Source organism: Nomascus leucogenys, chromosome 3, assembly GCF_006542625.1.
Source record: "Nomascus leucogenys isolate Asia chromosome 3, Asia_NLE_v1, whole genome shotgun sequence".
NCBI classification, from domain to species: Eukaryota; Metazoa; Chordata; class Mammalia; order Primates; family Hylobatidae; genus Nomascus; species Nomascus leucogenys.
Genome location: NC_044383.1, coordinates 128,419,637 through 128,437,856, shown reverse-complemented (window position 1 = coordinate 128,437,856; position 18,220 = coordinate 128,419,637). Strand labels below are relative to the sequence as shown.

Here is an 18,220-nt window from a genome sequence, read left to right as displayed (position 1 = left end):
AAACTTCCTTCCAAAGTCATATACAAATTACTTTTGAATACTAGGCTCCTTCTTCTTCTTTTTGAGAGTTATGTCTGTGACTAAAATGTATATATTATCACTGCCTTAGATTTAGTCATAATGAAACTTCTACTTTTTGTGTTTGAATCAGTCCTATAATAAAATAAAGGCTTCCAGAATTAACTTTTGTAAATGGAGAATATTAGGTGGAGATCCATTTTAATACAATTTTTATCACACAGAATTATTTCTCAAAATATTCTGCATTTAGCTACTTCCAATAATAGCACATTTACAGTCTCACAAAGAACCAGAGAGAGCACAGTACTTGAAACAAACTATAAATCCTCATTTTTAAAAAAATGGAGAAAAATGTTCAAAGAAAAAATGGATAATTCCTGATTAAGATTTTCTATAAAATGGACAGTTTTGATATTTAATACTGGCTGAGTAAATACTATTCTCTTAGGTGATGGTTGTTTATTTAAGTCATTCAATTGAAATTTAATTCCAGGATGATAAAGATCAGTTTATAACTGTATCACCTTTGTGATTAAAAACAGTAACTGGGTTGGGCATGGTGGCTCACGCCTGTAATCCTAAAATTTTGGGAGGCCGAGGTGGGCCGATCACGAGGTCAGGAGATCAAGACCATCCTGGCTAACACAGTGAAACCCCGTCTCTACTAAAAATACAAAAAATTAGCCGGGCGTGGTGGTGGGCACCTGTAGTCCCAGCTTCTTGAGAGGCTGAGGCAGGAGAATGGCGTGAACCTGGGAGGCAGAGTTTGCAGTGAGCTGAGATCTCACGCCACTGCACTCCAGCCTGGGCAGCAGAGCAAGACTCTGTCTCAAAAAAAAAAAAAAAAACAGTAACTGGCCAGGCAGGGTGGCTCACGCCTGTAATCCCAACACTTTGGGAGGCTGAGGTGGGTGGACCACTTGAGATCAGGAGTTCGAGACCAGCCTAGCCAACATGATGAAACCCCATCTCTATTTTAAAAAAATACAAAAATTAGCCAGGTATGGTGGTGCACGCCTGTGGTCCCAGATACTTGGGAGGCTGAGGCATGAGAATTTCTTGAACCCAGGAGGTAGAGTTTGCAGTGAGCCAAGATCGCCCCACTGCACTCCAGCCTGGGCAACACAGTGAGACTCCGTCTCAAAAAAAAATAACAATAACTTACTTATTAATTTCTTTTGTTTCAAGCCTAGTGTTAACATTTCTATTTGAGACTCCACAATTATAACTGTTGTTATATTAGTGATAAACTCTGTGATATTTTATGACATAGGGAAAACTTAAGAATGGTAAAACCAAATGTCTTGATGGAGCATGCATGGCTTATAATCAAATGTGTGCTATAAGAGCTGAACAGACGACATTTTAAAAATTAAAAGAGCTTTTTAGTGACAACATATATATATATGTCTATAGGTGTGAATATACATACACATACATTTGTGTGTATGTATAATTCCTTGTTGACAATCATATTCATAGAATAATGCAAAAAAAAAAAAAAGCAATACGCTACAAACTCACCACAGCTTAGGTTGCCTTCAGCTTTCAGAGCTAGGTTTGGGATATTCCAGAAGTCATTTTGCCAGTCGACTACATTCCCTTTCACATTACAGCTGAGGTTGGAGAGGATTTTGGCATTCATGGTAAAATTCCAAAGTCGAAAGTTATAAATGTCCCCTTTTAGAGAGACAATTTCATTTTGACTGGAGCCCAACAACAATTTCCCATTCCCAGGAATAACTTTACTAATGGTAGAATCACATGGAACTGTTTCATAGTTTCTTTTGAAATTTACACCAATAGACCCCAAAGAATTATTCCAAACAAGGCAAAGCTGCTCAAAGCTTTCTGCAAAAATGTCTTCTTTTTCCTTGACAGGTAATGCATTGTTCAGCAAACATTTTGAATCAGAAATGGATAGAAAGTAGCCATTCTTGGCCTTTCCAAAACTAAGCAATTGTGTGAAGGATGCATTTGAGTAGGAGAAAGCTGTCCAATCATTGTCTTCATGGCCAACTTTGGTTGCTTCAAAGCAGAGTGTGAAAGCACTGAGCTCTGGAATGGAGACGCTTTTTGCAACAGATACCTGGTAAGCATCTGATGTCTGGGGTAAAATGACTTTTTGATTCCTTAAGGACACGGCAACTAGGACAAAACATAACAAGAAAGATAAACCTGTTAACTTCAGAACACAGACTAATGTGATGCAAAACATCAAGCCCTCCATCGCTTTCTACTAGTTAACGTTTTACCTACCATTTGCCCCATCCCTCCCCTCTTACTCATCCATCCTCTGTCATCAGCCCATTACCAATTGTCTGATATCAGTAATAATAATAAATTCTACTCATTTCATCTCTAGTTATGATTGGATCTTACACCTAAACTTTTGAGTTACAGCCAGCGAAGTTGATAAGTATTTTTTAATCCTGAAACTAAGAAATTAACAATTTAAAAACCCCAACTACCTAATTAAGGAAATAACTGGTTTCAGGAAGGCTTTGTTTATACATTAAGATTTTCGAAAATGCTACTTTTCAAATGATTTCTAAACATAAATAATAGTTCTTATTTTCATTAATGATTACTTTTCACTCTTTCCAAACATTCCTGTACTGCCATCTCCCTTTCAGATACTCTATATCCTCCTATTTTTTCTGCCATCATCAGGCTGTTTTAGGAACAAATATAAAAATAATTCTATTAAGGGGAGGGAGTCTAGTGAAAAGTCAAACAAAATGGATATTTAAGGTATCCAGGCATATAAGCTAGTTTTTGAGTAGTAGAAGGCAGACCATGGAGTTTCCTACTCCAGCTCTTCTGGGTAGTGGCCATGTGACCCTGGGTATGTTACTTCATCTCTCTCTACCTTTGTCTTATCTGTAAAATGGGCAACAATGGCACCTATTGCATATACGGTTAATAAGAATTAAATAAGTTAATATGTCCAAAGCACAGAGCAGTGCCAGTACCACAGCAATAAATAGCAAGTACTATTATTGTAATAGATGTGCAATAAATTCAAAATAAAAATGTATTCACCTAATCCATGATACATGCAAAATTATTACATAATACAATAGATTTAGCCCTATGCTAATATAATAGCCATTGTGAAACTAATTTGAGAAAGAAGTATTTCTCCTCAAAAATACTTTTTAATACTGGTTTCATATGAAAAACTGTTTGAATATATTTTAATATTCAGTACATCAAGAATAGTTCTATAATAAAACATCATTTTAGTATAACTATTCTAGTAAAAATCTATGATAGAATTTAAAGGAATCATGGACTTTAGTTTACTTTTTAAATATAAAGCAGTTTATAGGTTCAATTATGCAAAGAGACACAAACAATATGAACCAGTATTCTACATGCATTGTTAAAATTAAAAGCCTAGAAATAAATATCTCCACCAACATTTTATTAGTGATTATGGCTGGGTGGCATTTGTATAGGTAATTCTAATTTGCTTTTTTTGTTTTCCAACGTCCTATATTTTATCATTTTTAAAATATTATTTTGAAAAATTTAAGCCTGTGTGTTTTAACCATGGCAAACACAAATAAATAACTCCACAATCAAAAAACACAATTTATAATAGTGAGAGTCAGTCATTTTCATAGTTGTACCTTTCTGTTTTTACTTAGAAAGTTCAGAAGAAAAAAAAAGTATAACTAAATCATAATAGTCATTTTTATAGTTGTACCTTTCTGTTTGTTTTTACTTAGAAAGCACAGAAGAAAAAAAAACAGTATAACCAAGTCTCATCATATTGAAGCTTGAGTTTCTTTAGGGAAACACAGGTTTTAGAGAGAAAGATTATTTAAATGTTATGTTGTGCCAGAATATAGAAAACATATTTAATAAAAATATGCCTTATTTCATTCAGTTAGCCATTTTCAGGGGGCTTTCCTCAAGCTGTGTTATTAGCTTAAACTGTTAATAGCTTGTTAAAAATTTACTGTTCATTTTCTGTATTTGTTCCCTACCATAGTTCCTTAAAAGGACAACATCATAAAACCCAAAATAAAATGATTTCTAAATAGGGATGTTTTAAATTTTCAGTGGAGAGATGTTAGAATTACAGATTTTAATTATTAGCCGTGGAATATCTACCGTGTCTTCCAAGCAGCCTTTAAATGTTCCGCATATAAACAATATAAAAGAATCCAACTCTACTGTAACCAGATTTTGGATCTGGTAATTATATTTTGCTAACAAGAATGCTCAGAGAATATTAACAGATTCTTGCCCTTAAATCCCAATCCTAATCATTCACATTCACATAAAAGAGCATAACTCTGTCTTCTGGTCCTTGTGTTTACTGCAGAACATGTTAAATAAAAGCAGAAGGTTGGCATTGCCTTTGGTTTACATACCTCTGATGTAGCTGGCATTGAAACCTTTCTTCTGGATGCTAAAGTCACTTGAAAAGGACACATGCATCTCATTCGCACTTGAGTTAAATGATAGGCCTTTGGCAGTTGCTCCACAAAATTTAGTCTGGCTCTCTCCATTATCAAGGGATAATGAGTCATAAATGCAATTGGGAGCTTCTTCAATGTCAAAGTCATTAAATGTTATCTGAATGATATAACCGGTGGGGGCTCGGAGCGTCCACATGCAAGCCTGGCTGTTTGGGTAGTCGTTAGGGTAGCATGGAGAAGCAAAGGTCCCAGAAGGGTTGGACAAAACCACTCGGCAGTTGGCACATCCCCATACTGCTGGCCAGACAAAAGAGAGACAGAGAGAAAGGCTGGGTTCAGATGCATGCAATAAACTGAGAATACCACACACTGGGGACAATCAAGCAGTAAATATTTAAAAATACCAACATACAATCATAAAAAATAAACAGAAAATGAAACCTTGAAGAGAAAAAGAATTATCAATAGAGCAAGAAAAAGTAAAAGAGAAATAAAAAATTTTAATGCAATGATTCTTAAACTTGGGAGGTTATACAGTCTGAGAATCTGTTATGCGAACCCTCTCCAGTAAAATGAGCAGGGGCCACACACGTTACACACAATTTCAAGGAGTACAATGAGGCCTCAGGAGGCAACAGTGAATTTCACAAAGGTTCACTGACCCAGGCTAAGAATCTCTACTCTAGAGAGTAACGGAACTGGGGTGGCAGGGGTTACAGAACCATAAAGATAGTGCTCAATATTACAAATCATGGATATAAAGGAAGAGAAACTCTTAGAAAATAAATAATTCAATAGAAAGCTACCAATACAAAAAAATAATAAGCTATCTTCTGGCAGACTGTATTTTTTTTTCTGAAATTCAAATAAATAGCATCACCTTGCAAACATGGCTTATTTATAGTTTTGAAAATATGTTCACTTATCCCATTTGTTTGTCACAGTTGGTAATTATATGCTTGTGGGCTCATCTCATTTACTCATTCATTTAGTAAATATTTATTGTGAGTCTATTATGTGCCAAGCACTATTCTAAATAATATATATCAATATCAATGAGCAGGAAAGACAAAATCTCTGTATAAAGGAATATTTTTTGATAATAAATTAATTTTACCAAAATTAAAAATGTCTGCTCTTCAAAAGACATTGTTAAGAGAATGAAAAGACAAGCAGATTGAATGAAAATACCTACAAATCACAATTCTGACAAAGAACTGATATCCCAAATATACAAAGAACTCTCCAAATTCGGCAATAAGAAAAATGGGCAAATGATGTGCACAAACGTATCATCAAAGAAGATATATGAATGATAAACAGGTATATTAAAAGAAGCTTATCATCATTAGTCATTGGGGAAATAAAAGTTAAAACCACAATGAAATACCACTTCACACTTATTATAATAACTACAATTTTTTAAAAGCAACAATATCAAATGTTGACTAAGATGTACAACAATTGGAGCTCTCATACATTGCTAGTGGGAATGTAAAATGATAAAAACACTTTGGAAAACTGTTAGTGTCTTATAGAGTTAAACCTACACTTACCAGCAATCCCACTTATAAGTATTTGCCTGATAAATGAAAACATATATTCATATGAAAACCTGTACATGAATTTTATAGCAACCTTATTCATAATTGTGCAAAACAAGGAATAACATATATGTCAGGGAATACTCAGCAATAAAACAAAATGAAATATTGATACCTGCAACAACATGGATTTTTTTTTACATTATTATGATGACTTTTATTATTATTTCATAGACACTTTTTTTATTTTATTATTATTATACTTTAAGTTTTAGGGTACATGTGCACAACGTGCAGGTTTGTTACATATGTATACATGTGCCATGTTGGTGTGCTGCACCCATTAACTCGTCATTTAGGATTAGGTATATCTCCTAGTGCTATCCCTCCCCTCTCCCCCCACCCCACAACAGTCCCCGGTGTGTGATGTTCCCCTTCCTGTGTCCATGTGTTCTCATTGCTCAATTCCCACCTATGAGTGAGAACATGCGGTGTTTGGTTTTTTGTCCTTGCAATAGTTTGCTGAGAATGATGGTTTCCAGTTTCATCCATGTCCCTACAAAGGACATGAACTCATCGTTTTTTATGGCTGCATAGTATTCCATGGTGTATATGTGCCACATTTTCTTAATCCAATCTATCGCTATTGGACATTTAGGTTTGCTCCAAGTCTTTGCTATTGTGAATAGTGCTGCTATAAACATATATGTGCATGTGTCTTTATAGCAGCATTTTTTTTTTGAGACAGTCTCGCTCTGTTGCCCAGGCTGGAGGGAAGTGGCATAATTCTGGCTCACTGCAACCTCTGCCTCCCAGGTTCAAGCAATTCTAGTGCCTCAGCCTCCTGAGTAGCTAGGATTACAGGTGTGCACCACCACGCCTGGCTGGTTAAAGGATTCTTATACTTCAGTGTTGGACCTAAAGGTAACCACAAGTATAATGACAGATAAAGGTGGGGAAGAAAATAAAGCAAAGGATAAAGAGAGACTGAAATGAATGTTAGAGATGGTGGTTCTCCAAAGAGATGACATTTGAGGAGAGATCCAACTGAATGATATGAGGGAGCGTGCCATGAGCACACTAGAGAACAGCACCGCAGGTCACAGGAATGGAAAAATTAAGACCCATTGTAAATGAACATTGGTTTTTCCCATGGAATGTAAGTCCTATGAGATCTAAGATCATGTCTCCTTTGCTAATCACTATTTGTTCTCGGTATAAGGTTCACAATAAATATTAATTGAATGAATTATGTAAAGAAAAACCCTTCTGAGGTAGACAGGGGAAATGCTATTATCCCATTTTCACTAATGAGAACAGTTAGGTTCTTCTCAATTATTATTTATCCACCAGTTGGAATCAGAAACCAATGTCTAATATCTTCCTCTCCAGAGATGCTTTTGCAACTAATATTCGCATTGCTTTTACATATTTATGTAAATGAAGGCAGTAATCTCATTTATTCAAAATACTGGATAAATTGCCATTAAATGGACACATAAACTTTCAAACAATAAAATACTTTAAACATATTAATGAAAATAACTAAATTATATCCCTCCCTCTTTTACTGAGTTGACTAGAACGCATATGCAATAACATTTCTTGAAAAATGGTAGTTACTACAAATACTACTATTCTTTATGATATGGTGATATATTCAAGGACTAATTCAATGTTTTATACAGCTCAAATGAGGTTTTTCTCTTCTCTGTGGCCACCTTGTATTACTCAATGTTTCACTTTGCCAACTCTGTCCCCATCCATTCTTTTTAACTTGCCCTCCTCCTGCTCTTCCTCCCTAAGTCTATGACATCTTGTACAAGACCGAAGACAGACAATGGAAAATAAATGATGATCATCAAGTGTCTGCCAAATGCTTTCTCTTATCCATCCCTGCAGCACCATGTTCCTCTGCTTTGTAGTGCTATTCAGAGGACTTGTGTTACTTCCATTCGTGAGATGATTTTCTTATTGTAAATCTTCTTCCACTACTTTGTAAACTCAACAAGCAGAGGGTGTGTGACTGTCATATTTGCCATTCTACTCTCCAGCACCGCACAGCACCCCTAGCACATAGGAGATCTTCAATAAAATTTGCTAAATTTATGAACAAATTAGTAGCTTAAATGAAGGGAACCATGCCTAAATTAAAGAAAGACTCCATGCAGTATAACCAAGTCAAACAAATTCTAAGTCTGAAAAGAAGATAGAGTACATGTGCTCTGGAACATCTCTTTGGGTGGGGTGTTGGGCTGTTTCTTCCAATTATATCACTCACAGCACAGGACTGAGATGACTAGGACTTTCTGAGAAGTTCAGCTTTGTGTTACTTTGCCTTGGGCTCAGGAGAGAGAAGTAATCCTAGTAAATTAACAATAATTTATCCAGTTATAGGCATTGGAGATTAAAAATAAAAATATAAAGGAAAATAAGCAACAACCTCTGTCATCTCAACATGCAGACAGGCAGCATCATTTTTCCAAGAAGAGATGCCATCCTTTACATCCAAGACCCAAGTTATGTACATGACTTCCTTTATCCTATATATTATCTTTGCCAAATTCTTCCCTAAGAGCTGAAGAAAGGGTTTAGGAAAATTTATTATCATTACTAATTTTTAGAGACACTACGGGTATCTCTCTGTCACCCAGGCTGGAGTGTAGTGGCCCTCGCTGCAGCCTCAAACTACTGGGCTCAAGCAATCCTCCCACCTTGGCTTCCGGAAATAATGCAATTACTGGCCTGAGCCACGATGCCTGGCCAAGGGTATAAGAAAGTTAAATTTGACTGTAACCTTTAACAAGTTAATTTATCTGTGCCTCAGTTTCTCCACCTTTACACCGGTGATAATAACAGCAACCACTTCCTAGAGTTATTGGGAGGATAACATGGATTAATATCGGAAAGTCCTGGAAATTGTACCTGGGACATAGTTAGCACTAGTTAAGTGTTGGCTATTATTAATAATTACTATAACACAAAATCAGTGCCTTAAAAATTTAAGAGAGGTAAAACAGCACACCACTTTAGTAGCATCTCTTTTTTCCTTAGGCACTCAGAGGGATAGAAAAAAGATAAAGATGACACTCATAACATGAATTCAGAAGAACATTTGATACATTCTTCCACATGATTCTTACCTTCAGTGGCTAGACAGCATTTAGAGATAGTGCTACTAAATAATAATTATCTTAAATAGATGAAATGTCAATTAAACTAGACACAGTATCATCCTCTTCATTATACTTATAGAGCAATTCACAATAACAAGCTTTCACATATATCTCATTTAACATTATAATAACTCTGAGAATTATTACCATCTCTATCTTTAGAGGAAACAAATGAGGCTAATATAGATTGGATAATTCGTACAAAGTCACACATCTAATTGATAGTAGCACCAAAATTCAAACCAGCCCTTCTGAATGTAAGCCTAGTATCTTTCTAGGAAAAAAAAAAAGTTGCCACAATTAAACAAAAAACACAGAACAAAATGGTGAGCTCAAGTACTTCTTTAAAAGACATTTTTAAAATGGACAATTTCTTAAAAATAGTTTCATAGCCCTAAAATAAACATATTTTAAGAAACTCATTCGGAAACATTTTAATAAAGAATATTAGGAAGTATGAAATATAGTGCTTTGAATTTTCCAATTTGGAGTAGTCAAATATCACTGCTAATTGATTCCTATACTATGAGCTAGCCTAGTAAGTAATTACTTTGTTCTCTCTTAAGAGTCAGGGCTACCTAATTAGATGGTTACTGAAGTAGCCACTGAATGAGGTATTGGTAAAATCAGGATTAACACATATTCTAAAAGCTACTCAACTCAAAGCATCTGGCTCAATATATTCTCAAAGACAGATATGGTAACATATTCTTACATATAATTTAAAAAAGCAAGGTTTTCAGGTAATCCAAACAAACAACAAACCAAATTCCACCCTCGGTTCTTGCCTATGCTTACAAATATTTAGCAGTAATTTACTTGTGCGTATTTTTACAAGTTCATTTTTCAATGAAACTCTAATCTATAATGAAAAGTCTTCCAGTCATGCCAAAGCCTAATTCAATTGATAAATAACATTTTGATATAGATTTAATAATCATTACCTTGTGAGGTTTTTTTTTAATCTCAGATTTGGATTCTTACTCTACCTTTGCCACAAGTACTTCTTTATAAAATCCAAATGCCTATTCTTTAAAATCTCTTTAAAACAAGAATTTTAGATCCCAAGAGATAAACCAAAATGGAGATCAATTTTAGCTTCTTTCAACACAGATTTGTGGATGATATTGAATAATTGCTTCTTCTAGACTGTGTTAAATGGTGAACAAAATGAATTCATTTAAGTAAATCTTGATCTTTATTTGAACATATATAAAACTGCAGCTAATGAGCTTGTAGAAAAACCTGGTCAGTGAAAATTATCTCCAGAAAATTTAGTTTAAGTTGCCTGCTGAGTCTGCATTTATTCAGTCATTATTTGAATTATCCATGAGGATATATTAAGTTCTAACACATGAAAAGCTCATTTGTTGCTTAAAAATATTTAAAATATTTAGTAGTCTTGGTGTCTTCTAAAAATTAAACCTAAGGGCCAGCAACTAAGAATTCTAGAATCAGTTCTAATACCTAAGTCAGTAAAGAACCAGGATAGCCACATACCATTTATCCAGATCTAAGTAAATTGCTGTCAGATGTAACATCATTGAAATGTAAAATATCAATAACATTTTAGATGCTGGCATGTATTAAATGATTGATAATATGCAGAAATGGACGACTTCATCAAAGTAAGTTATTTTAAGTGATTTCAGACCACTATCCAGATTTTTCAAGATGGCATGGAATCCAACGCAATCTGGCTGTGACATCTGTGATTCTGTTAATGTGACAGACTTGGCAAGCATCCCCACCACCCTCACCACTCCTCCTCAAGCTCTGCACTCAAAAATAGCATTTCTGCACTTGAGGAGGGTCTTTCTTAAAGCACGGTTACATTGGTCTTTCCAGTCCCCTACCAGAACTTCTGACAGACATGCCAGGATACCAGTTCATTCACACACTCCTCCTAAAACAATGGTTTCCTGAATCAACCGGATAATTGTTTCATTTCCCTCTGTAATGGGTCAACCCCAAAATGTTCTTTGGAAACACCCTGAATAAGGAACTACTTCAACAACTTAAGCATGAGTTCAAAAGGGTACCGGCTTACTTGAATCAGTTCAATCAAGTTTGACATTGCTAGAAAATGAACAAGATGTTGAACTGAAGTTTCCTTGATGAGGCACCATTAAGACTGACAATTTTTTGAATTTCCAAAGATACCCACATGCACCACACCCTCAAACACATCTCTTTCTTCTGTAATACTGTTAATGTTTAAACTTTGAGTTCTGTCTTTCCATAATCACGTTGACAAGAGAACATTCCATGTCTGACTGCAAAAGATAATACTTTCTGAAGATCCAAACAAATGAACTGTTGTAAATCATTCCAGAGTCAGCCTGTTATGTAGATACACATCACTTGCAAGAGGCTTAGACACACAAGCACATGGGTATGCATATGTACACATACCCACACATATTTTCATGGGAAACTATTCTCTCTTAAGCAATGGTTGAGGCTTTTCCAGCTTTAAAAAAAAAAAAAATCTAAAGGCAATGAATAATTTGAAACAACATAAACTGCATGGTCTATCACCAAATCTACCTCCTGGTTAACATATTCATTCAAGTTCCTTATTCTCTTCCTGCAAACCCCCAACTCTGGATTAATCCAGCTGTGGACCTTCTTGCTCACGAATCCATAGGCCTCTGAACTCAGCTGATAAGAACTTACAAAATTTCACACAGTGTTTATATTAAAGCAGCTTCCATTTTTATTTCGCTCACCCTCTCCAGCATTGGATGCCTCTGAGCACACACTGCTTCTGGACGGTCTCTTACCCACAAATTCTCCATCCTCTTCATTTCCTTCCTGCCCTCTCAGCCCTCTCCAAGCACCGCCTCTGCTACTCTTGCCTTTACAATCCTTTCTGTTTGGCCAGAGGACCTTAGACAAGCAGCACAGGCGTCACCCAAGAGCTTGGTGACACACAGAATCACCCAGACCTACTAAACAAAATTTGCATTTAAACAAAATTCTCGGATGATTAATAAGCAAGTTAAACTCTGAGAAGTACTGCTTTAAATAACAGTTTACTACAGAAGCTACTCAATCTTCATAGGTACAACTTCTCTCAAGAGGATCTGCTCCTCTCACAGCTCTTGCTGTCATCTTTATACTACTTGGTCCAAGGGGTAAACGCCTGACCTGAAGGGAACCAAACTATAGGCTTTGCTAATCAGCCAAATGCTATCTTTCTCTGAGAATTTCAAGTCAGAGACACACACAACCAGAGAATGACAAAAAGAATGATGACGACATTATAGAAATTCAAAGGCAGCAGCTGCCTTGGCCACTTGGAAATACAGGAAGCTGAGGGGCTAGAGACCAAATGTAGAGGCTGGGCGCGGTGGCTCACACCTGTAATCCCAACACTTTGGGAGGCTGAGGTGAATCACAAGGTCAGGAATCCAAGACCAGCCTGGCCAACATGGTGAAACCCCGTCTCTACTAAAAATACAAAAATTAGCCAGGCCTGTAATCCTGTAATGGCACATCCTGTAATGGCACATGCCTGTAATCCCAGCTACTTAGGAGGCTGAGGCAGGAAAATCGCTTGAACCCAGGAGGTGGAGTTTCAGTGAGCTGAGATCACACCACTACACTCCAGCCTGGGTGACAGAGCGAAACTGTGTCTCAATAAAAATTAAATAAATAAATAAATAAATAAATAAATGAAAGAAGAGAAAATGTAGAGCACAAACATGAGAGAAAACCAGACTTTTGAGAAACAGAGGGGCTTTAATTCCTGCCATTCCACATCCAGTAATGAAGGGTAGGAGCTGTTCCTTGTGGCCTGTCCTTGAATTATATGACAATAATTCTTATTATACCTACTGCTCTACTACTTTACTTGGTTTTAGTCGATTTCTGTTTGTTGCAACCAAGTGTGCCTCAAGCCAGTACTCTAATAGAGCTCTCCTCTATGTTCAGCTTTTCTTTATATATACTCATTCTCTCTGGCTAATCTCATCTGAACAAAAACCTTCATTATACCTAAATGTTCATCACATACATGTGCTACTGAGCACCATATCCGAGCTTTGCAAATACCTACTCAATATCTTCACTTGGATATCCCATAGAGCCATCAGTCCAAACATCATTCCTCAAATAATTTGTTTTTATCCCCCTTATAATTGTTAGCAGCATGAACGTCATCCAAATTAGGACTCTGAACATCCCTTCTCTCTTCTTTCTCCCACATCATCTCAAATAATTTGCCAAAGGCCATGTCATTTCTTTTATTCATAGTTGTTAAATCTGCTCCTCATCCCATTCCCATAGTTTAAGGCCCTGTAGTTTAAGGTTCTCATCCTTTCTCTTTTGCATGCAAGTTTGGTCTCCTTTTCAATACTCCTTTCACCTGCAACTAACTCATCCTCCACATCACTACCAGAAAGATCTATCAATATCCAAGTATGAAGGTAAGTTTTCTCTAACTCCAAATCTTCTCTGGGATCCAACAAGACAAGTCCCTTGACTGACATACACAGCACTCCTTGTTAGTCCTGTTCACACTTCCTGTCTCTTCTCATCTCCCCACATCCCCGCACTTAATAAATACTTACTAAACATTTATGTGCCTGGCACTATGCCAGGTTCTGGGAATACAGTCATGCACAAGATATAATCTCTGACTTTATGGATATTGGAAATGCAGATAAATAAGTAGATTGTGATCATACAATGTGATAATTGCTCTGATAGAACAGGTGCTCTGATAGAACAGATAAGTGCTATACTATAGCCTGGGTTTAGACTTCATAGAAACAGTACCATTTCTAACCAAATCAAGAAACTGAGATGTAAATATGCAGCTTGGGAGTGAGCCAAGTAAATGAGGAAGGCAGAGACAAAACAGAAAAGACTGTTCCAGGCAGTGAGGTCAGCAGGTACAAGACAGCATAGACTGTTCAAGTAACTTAAGATTTAGTGCAGCTGGAGCATCGTATGTAAAGTGGGGAGAAATAAGAGATAAAGATGACAAAGTAGGCAGAGATAAGATTTTGCAGGATTTTGCAAGCCATGCTAGAGAAAATGAAAAATTATACTAACAGCAGTAGGGAAACTAAAAAGGTTTTAATTTGGGGAAGGTAAAATAACTGGATTTTTGTTTAGCTTTTTTTTTTTTTTACTATATATAGGGTCTTGCTCTGTCTCCCATCTGGAGTGCACTGGTGCAATCATGGCTCACTGAAGCCTCAACCTCCTGGGCTCAAGCAGTCCTCCCGCCTCAGTCTCCTGAGTAGCTGAGACCACATATATGCACCACCATGCCCAGCTATTTTTTTTTTTTAATTGTAGAGGGGATCTCATAATGTTGCCCAGGCTGCTCTCAAACTCCTGAACTCAGGTGATCCTCCCACCTCAGCCTCCCAAAGTGCTGAGATTATAGGTATGCAGGCATGAGCCACTGCACCAGGCCAGCATAGATACTTTTTTTTGAGACAGAGTCCCACTTGGTCGCCCAGGCTTGCATGATCTCGGCTCACTGCTGCAACCTCTGCCTTCTGGGTTCAAACGATTCTCCTGCCTCAGCCTCCAGAGTAGTTAGGACTACAGGCAGGTGCCACCATGCCCGGCTAATTTTTGTATTTTTAGTAGAGACGGGATTTCACCATGTTGGTCAGGCTGGTCTCAAACTCCCGACCTCATGATCCACCCTCCTCGGCCTCCCAAAGTGCTGGGATTACAGGCGTGAGCCACCGGGCCCAGCCACAGATATTTTTTAAAGCCTTGCTCCTTTTTACATAAACAATATAAAACTACCAGTGAACAAAGATCCTTGTAAGAATCACTGTAGCCCAATTCTAAGGACCTGACAAATGACAAGAAGAAAGACAAAAGCTAGCAAGCTGCACTGACAGTTTGTGGAAAGAACTTAGCAGTCACAGTGGCATGGCAGATTTATTCTACAAGGACTGAATTCACTGAAGTGAGCCTAACTGCTGATGATAAGACAGAAAAGCAGCAAAGTGACTACTCTAATGTTCATCAAAACTTTGTCTCATTTTGATCTTATCTGTTTTATTACACCTAAAGAAAGACTCAGGAAACTTAAAAGACACACACTCACCTAATGTTCATCTCACATGAGAATGTCACAGAAAATCTTTCCATATGGATTACCTAGGCAGCATTGCAGGGTGGAACAGGTTTATGTTGGCATTAACCAGAAAAATATTGCTAAACACTACCAACATAAGTAGAGAATGTCTTAGCCTCATAAAAGCTAATTGTAGTTCTAATACCCATGAAGGCAATGATGTCATTACTGGCTAAACAGCACATAACTAACTTCTTGAGCACATGAAAGTAGCCAATGAGATATCTATATAAAATACTGGGAGCATACATGACTCACAGTAAGATGCTCAAATAATATTAGTTTTCAGTGTTGTGACTGTGGTTGTTATTAAATAGCAAAGCATGTTAGCCATATTTTAGTTTGTTCATTAATTAATCTAACTTACTGAGACCCTACTTCCTTTCATGTTCAGTTTTCTTTTAGATGTCTTTACATATGGTCACCAGAGGGTTATTGCTTCCTATTTATTCCATGTTATGTGGTGCAGGTGAAGGACCTGAAATTAGTAGCTAGAGGAAATTTTGGGTTTACAAACTTGCCTTCCCAATAAGTTGGGAGAATATATTGAGAAAAAGATGGTAGTGGCAGGATAAGTGTGCTTGTTAGCTCAAGTTTTCCAAACGGGCCTTTAATTTGAGGGCATAAAAAAAACTCATTCAGGTTTGTGCACATAAATGGAAGCAGTTTAAATAGCCAAGGTTTGGAGCAAAGCAAATTATAGGTGCAACCAGCATAATTTTCCCCTTTATGGAACACTTTTTATGTAAACATCTTAGTAATAAGAGCTGATGTAAAAATTCCATAATACAGATTTTTTTAAATAATTCTTTTCAAGAAAACTTTCCATTTTTACATGAACAGCTTGCTTATATATGCTATCCATCTAATGCTTTAAATTAATTCATCACTAGAATTAGTTTTCAAAGTATTTATAAAATGTTAACTTTTCATATAGATCTCAAGTATATCAGGGGAGTATGTATGCATGAATGAGAGAGAGAGGGAAAGAGAAACAGATTTTCAGCAAACTCTGAAAATGAACTTTAAAAAGTTTTCTTCTATTTAAACTATCTTCTATCTAAAATCACAAGATCTAGCTAAAAAAGATTTTTTATTATTGTGGAAAAAATCATTGTGGGAAGGACAATATTATCATGAATAAACTAGAAGCTCTCTCGAGATCTTCCCCAGACCTAAACTTACACAAGATCTTTTCTTTAAAATTTGAATACAAGCCATATGAATCCTTAAAACATATTGTTGTGAAACACAATAACATCTGGAGAGGGAGGGAAATAAAAATAATAACTAACATCTAGTAAGTGATTACTTTGTGCCAGATAAGAGAAGACAGACTAAATCACCTTCCTCTTGAAGTAATTCATGCTTATGTGGTTATTTGGCTATGTTAGAGATGAGATCACAGTGGCTACTGATCTTGGCTCCTCCATTAACAAACCATGTGACCTTGAGGTAGTCACTAGGCCCCGAGGTTCTGATTTCCACATCTGAAGAAAAAAAAAAATCCCTTTTGGCTCTAAAGCTCTACTATGGGTGGCAGATTCAGGTTCTGACACATAATAGAGCCTCAATTTTTCCCTTTACTACAAAAAAGTTTCCAAGGAAGTTATGAAGACATATGATGCTTCACTAAGGAAAGGAGTGCCCTGTATAGTTCACAGGGTTATGAAGCAAGAAGCTCTTTTTGAGTGTTCATGAGACTTTGTGTTCATTTGTCCACTTTGGAGCCATAAGCCTGAGTCCCTAAGGGACAGCCAATACAGGTTGCATACAAGTAGAGCTAATGGTCAGCAAACATCCTGACTTCTGGGGTACATTCCTACTGCTCAAGAAAATTTCCACATCTTGCTAACAGTACTTATTGTGCTATTTTGAATATTGCTGGCTTAGAATTACAGAGCAAGCTTTGACAGATTGTGAAGATTTAGAGTGTGGTTACATCAGGAAAAAAATCATCTCCTTTCTACTTAATATAGCTGCTTTAGTGTGCTCTTGATGCCTAACAGCTTAGTTTACAAAAAATAGCTTATTACTTTTATAAAGTTAATAGAACTATTGAAAAGCAAGGTTGAATTTTGGTTTGCCACATCACTGCCAAAATGTTTATCTAATTTCAAATTGCACTGGGCTGGGGGTGAGGCAATGTATGCATTAACCTCATAGAGCCTCTGGCAGGTTATGTACAAGAGACAGCTCACTCAACTTCCTATCTTTCAACTGCTTTACCTATGCCCCAGGGGGCCTCCACATCAATCACAAGTTTGCGGCAAAAACATGCTTGAAAAAGTTCACGAAGTTCACCAAACTTTATAATTATAACTTTCCACGACAGTATAAAAATCGACTTGCTTACTGTCTTCTTTTAGCCAGTCATATTTTTAAACTTCAGAAAAACGGCAGAGTAGCTTGTTCTCAGTGGGTGAGTAAAGTCACACCCGCAGGCAAGCCTTACAGAAGGCCAAACCACAAAAAGTGGGTGGGCTGGGTGGTCTACAGGGCACACAGTGCAGCATGTTTCCAATAGGAGGCACAGACCTAAACACAGAAGCTTGTTAGTGCCCCCAGAGGTTTGAATGGTGGCAAACCTCACTCCCTGTCGCTGGAGAGCAGAGGTGTGCTCAGCTGCATTTGTCTATTCCTCTCACTATCAGGGGGGCAGTTGAATGATCATTCAAAATCTCTGCAAAACTGCTTCTATGCTCTTGATTATCATTTAGCTTTGTAGTGGTATTTGAGAGAAAGAGAAATATTATTTTAATACTTAGATTCCTTCCATGATCCCATTTAGAATATCAAGTAGGGATGTTCTATGGAAAGTCATTTTGAAATAATAATAGGTATATTATTATTATAAACCTAAAATATAACACAGTATAGTCTCCCCACTCTCCATGAAAACACTGATAGCTGGGAAGACTGAGCCCC

General features: G+C 36.7%; 1 protein-coding gene across 4 annotated transcripts in view; it reads right to left on the bottom strand.

Annotated features, from left to right (window-relative positions):
• Positions 1-18,220, bottom strand: part of ADGRG6 (adhesion G protein-coupled receptor G6) — a 142,666-nt gene that overhangs the window by 72,446 nt on the left and 52,000 nt on the right. For all 4 annotated transcript variants that reach the window (XM_030809765.1, XM_030809766.1, XM_030809767.1 and 1 more), the window contains exons 3-4: positions 4,410-4,751; positions 1,546-2,169 (exon numbers count right to left, since the gene is read on the bottom strand). In XM_030809765.1, coding sequence (XP_030665625.1) covers positions 1,546-2,169; positions 4,410-4,751 — 966 coding nt within the window. The remainder of the gene's footprint in view (positions 1-1,545; positions 2,170-4,409; positions 4,752-18,220) is intronic.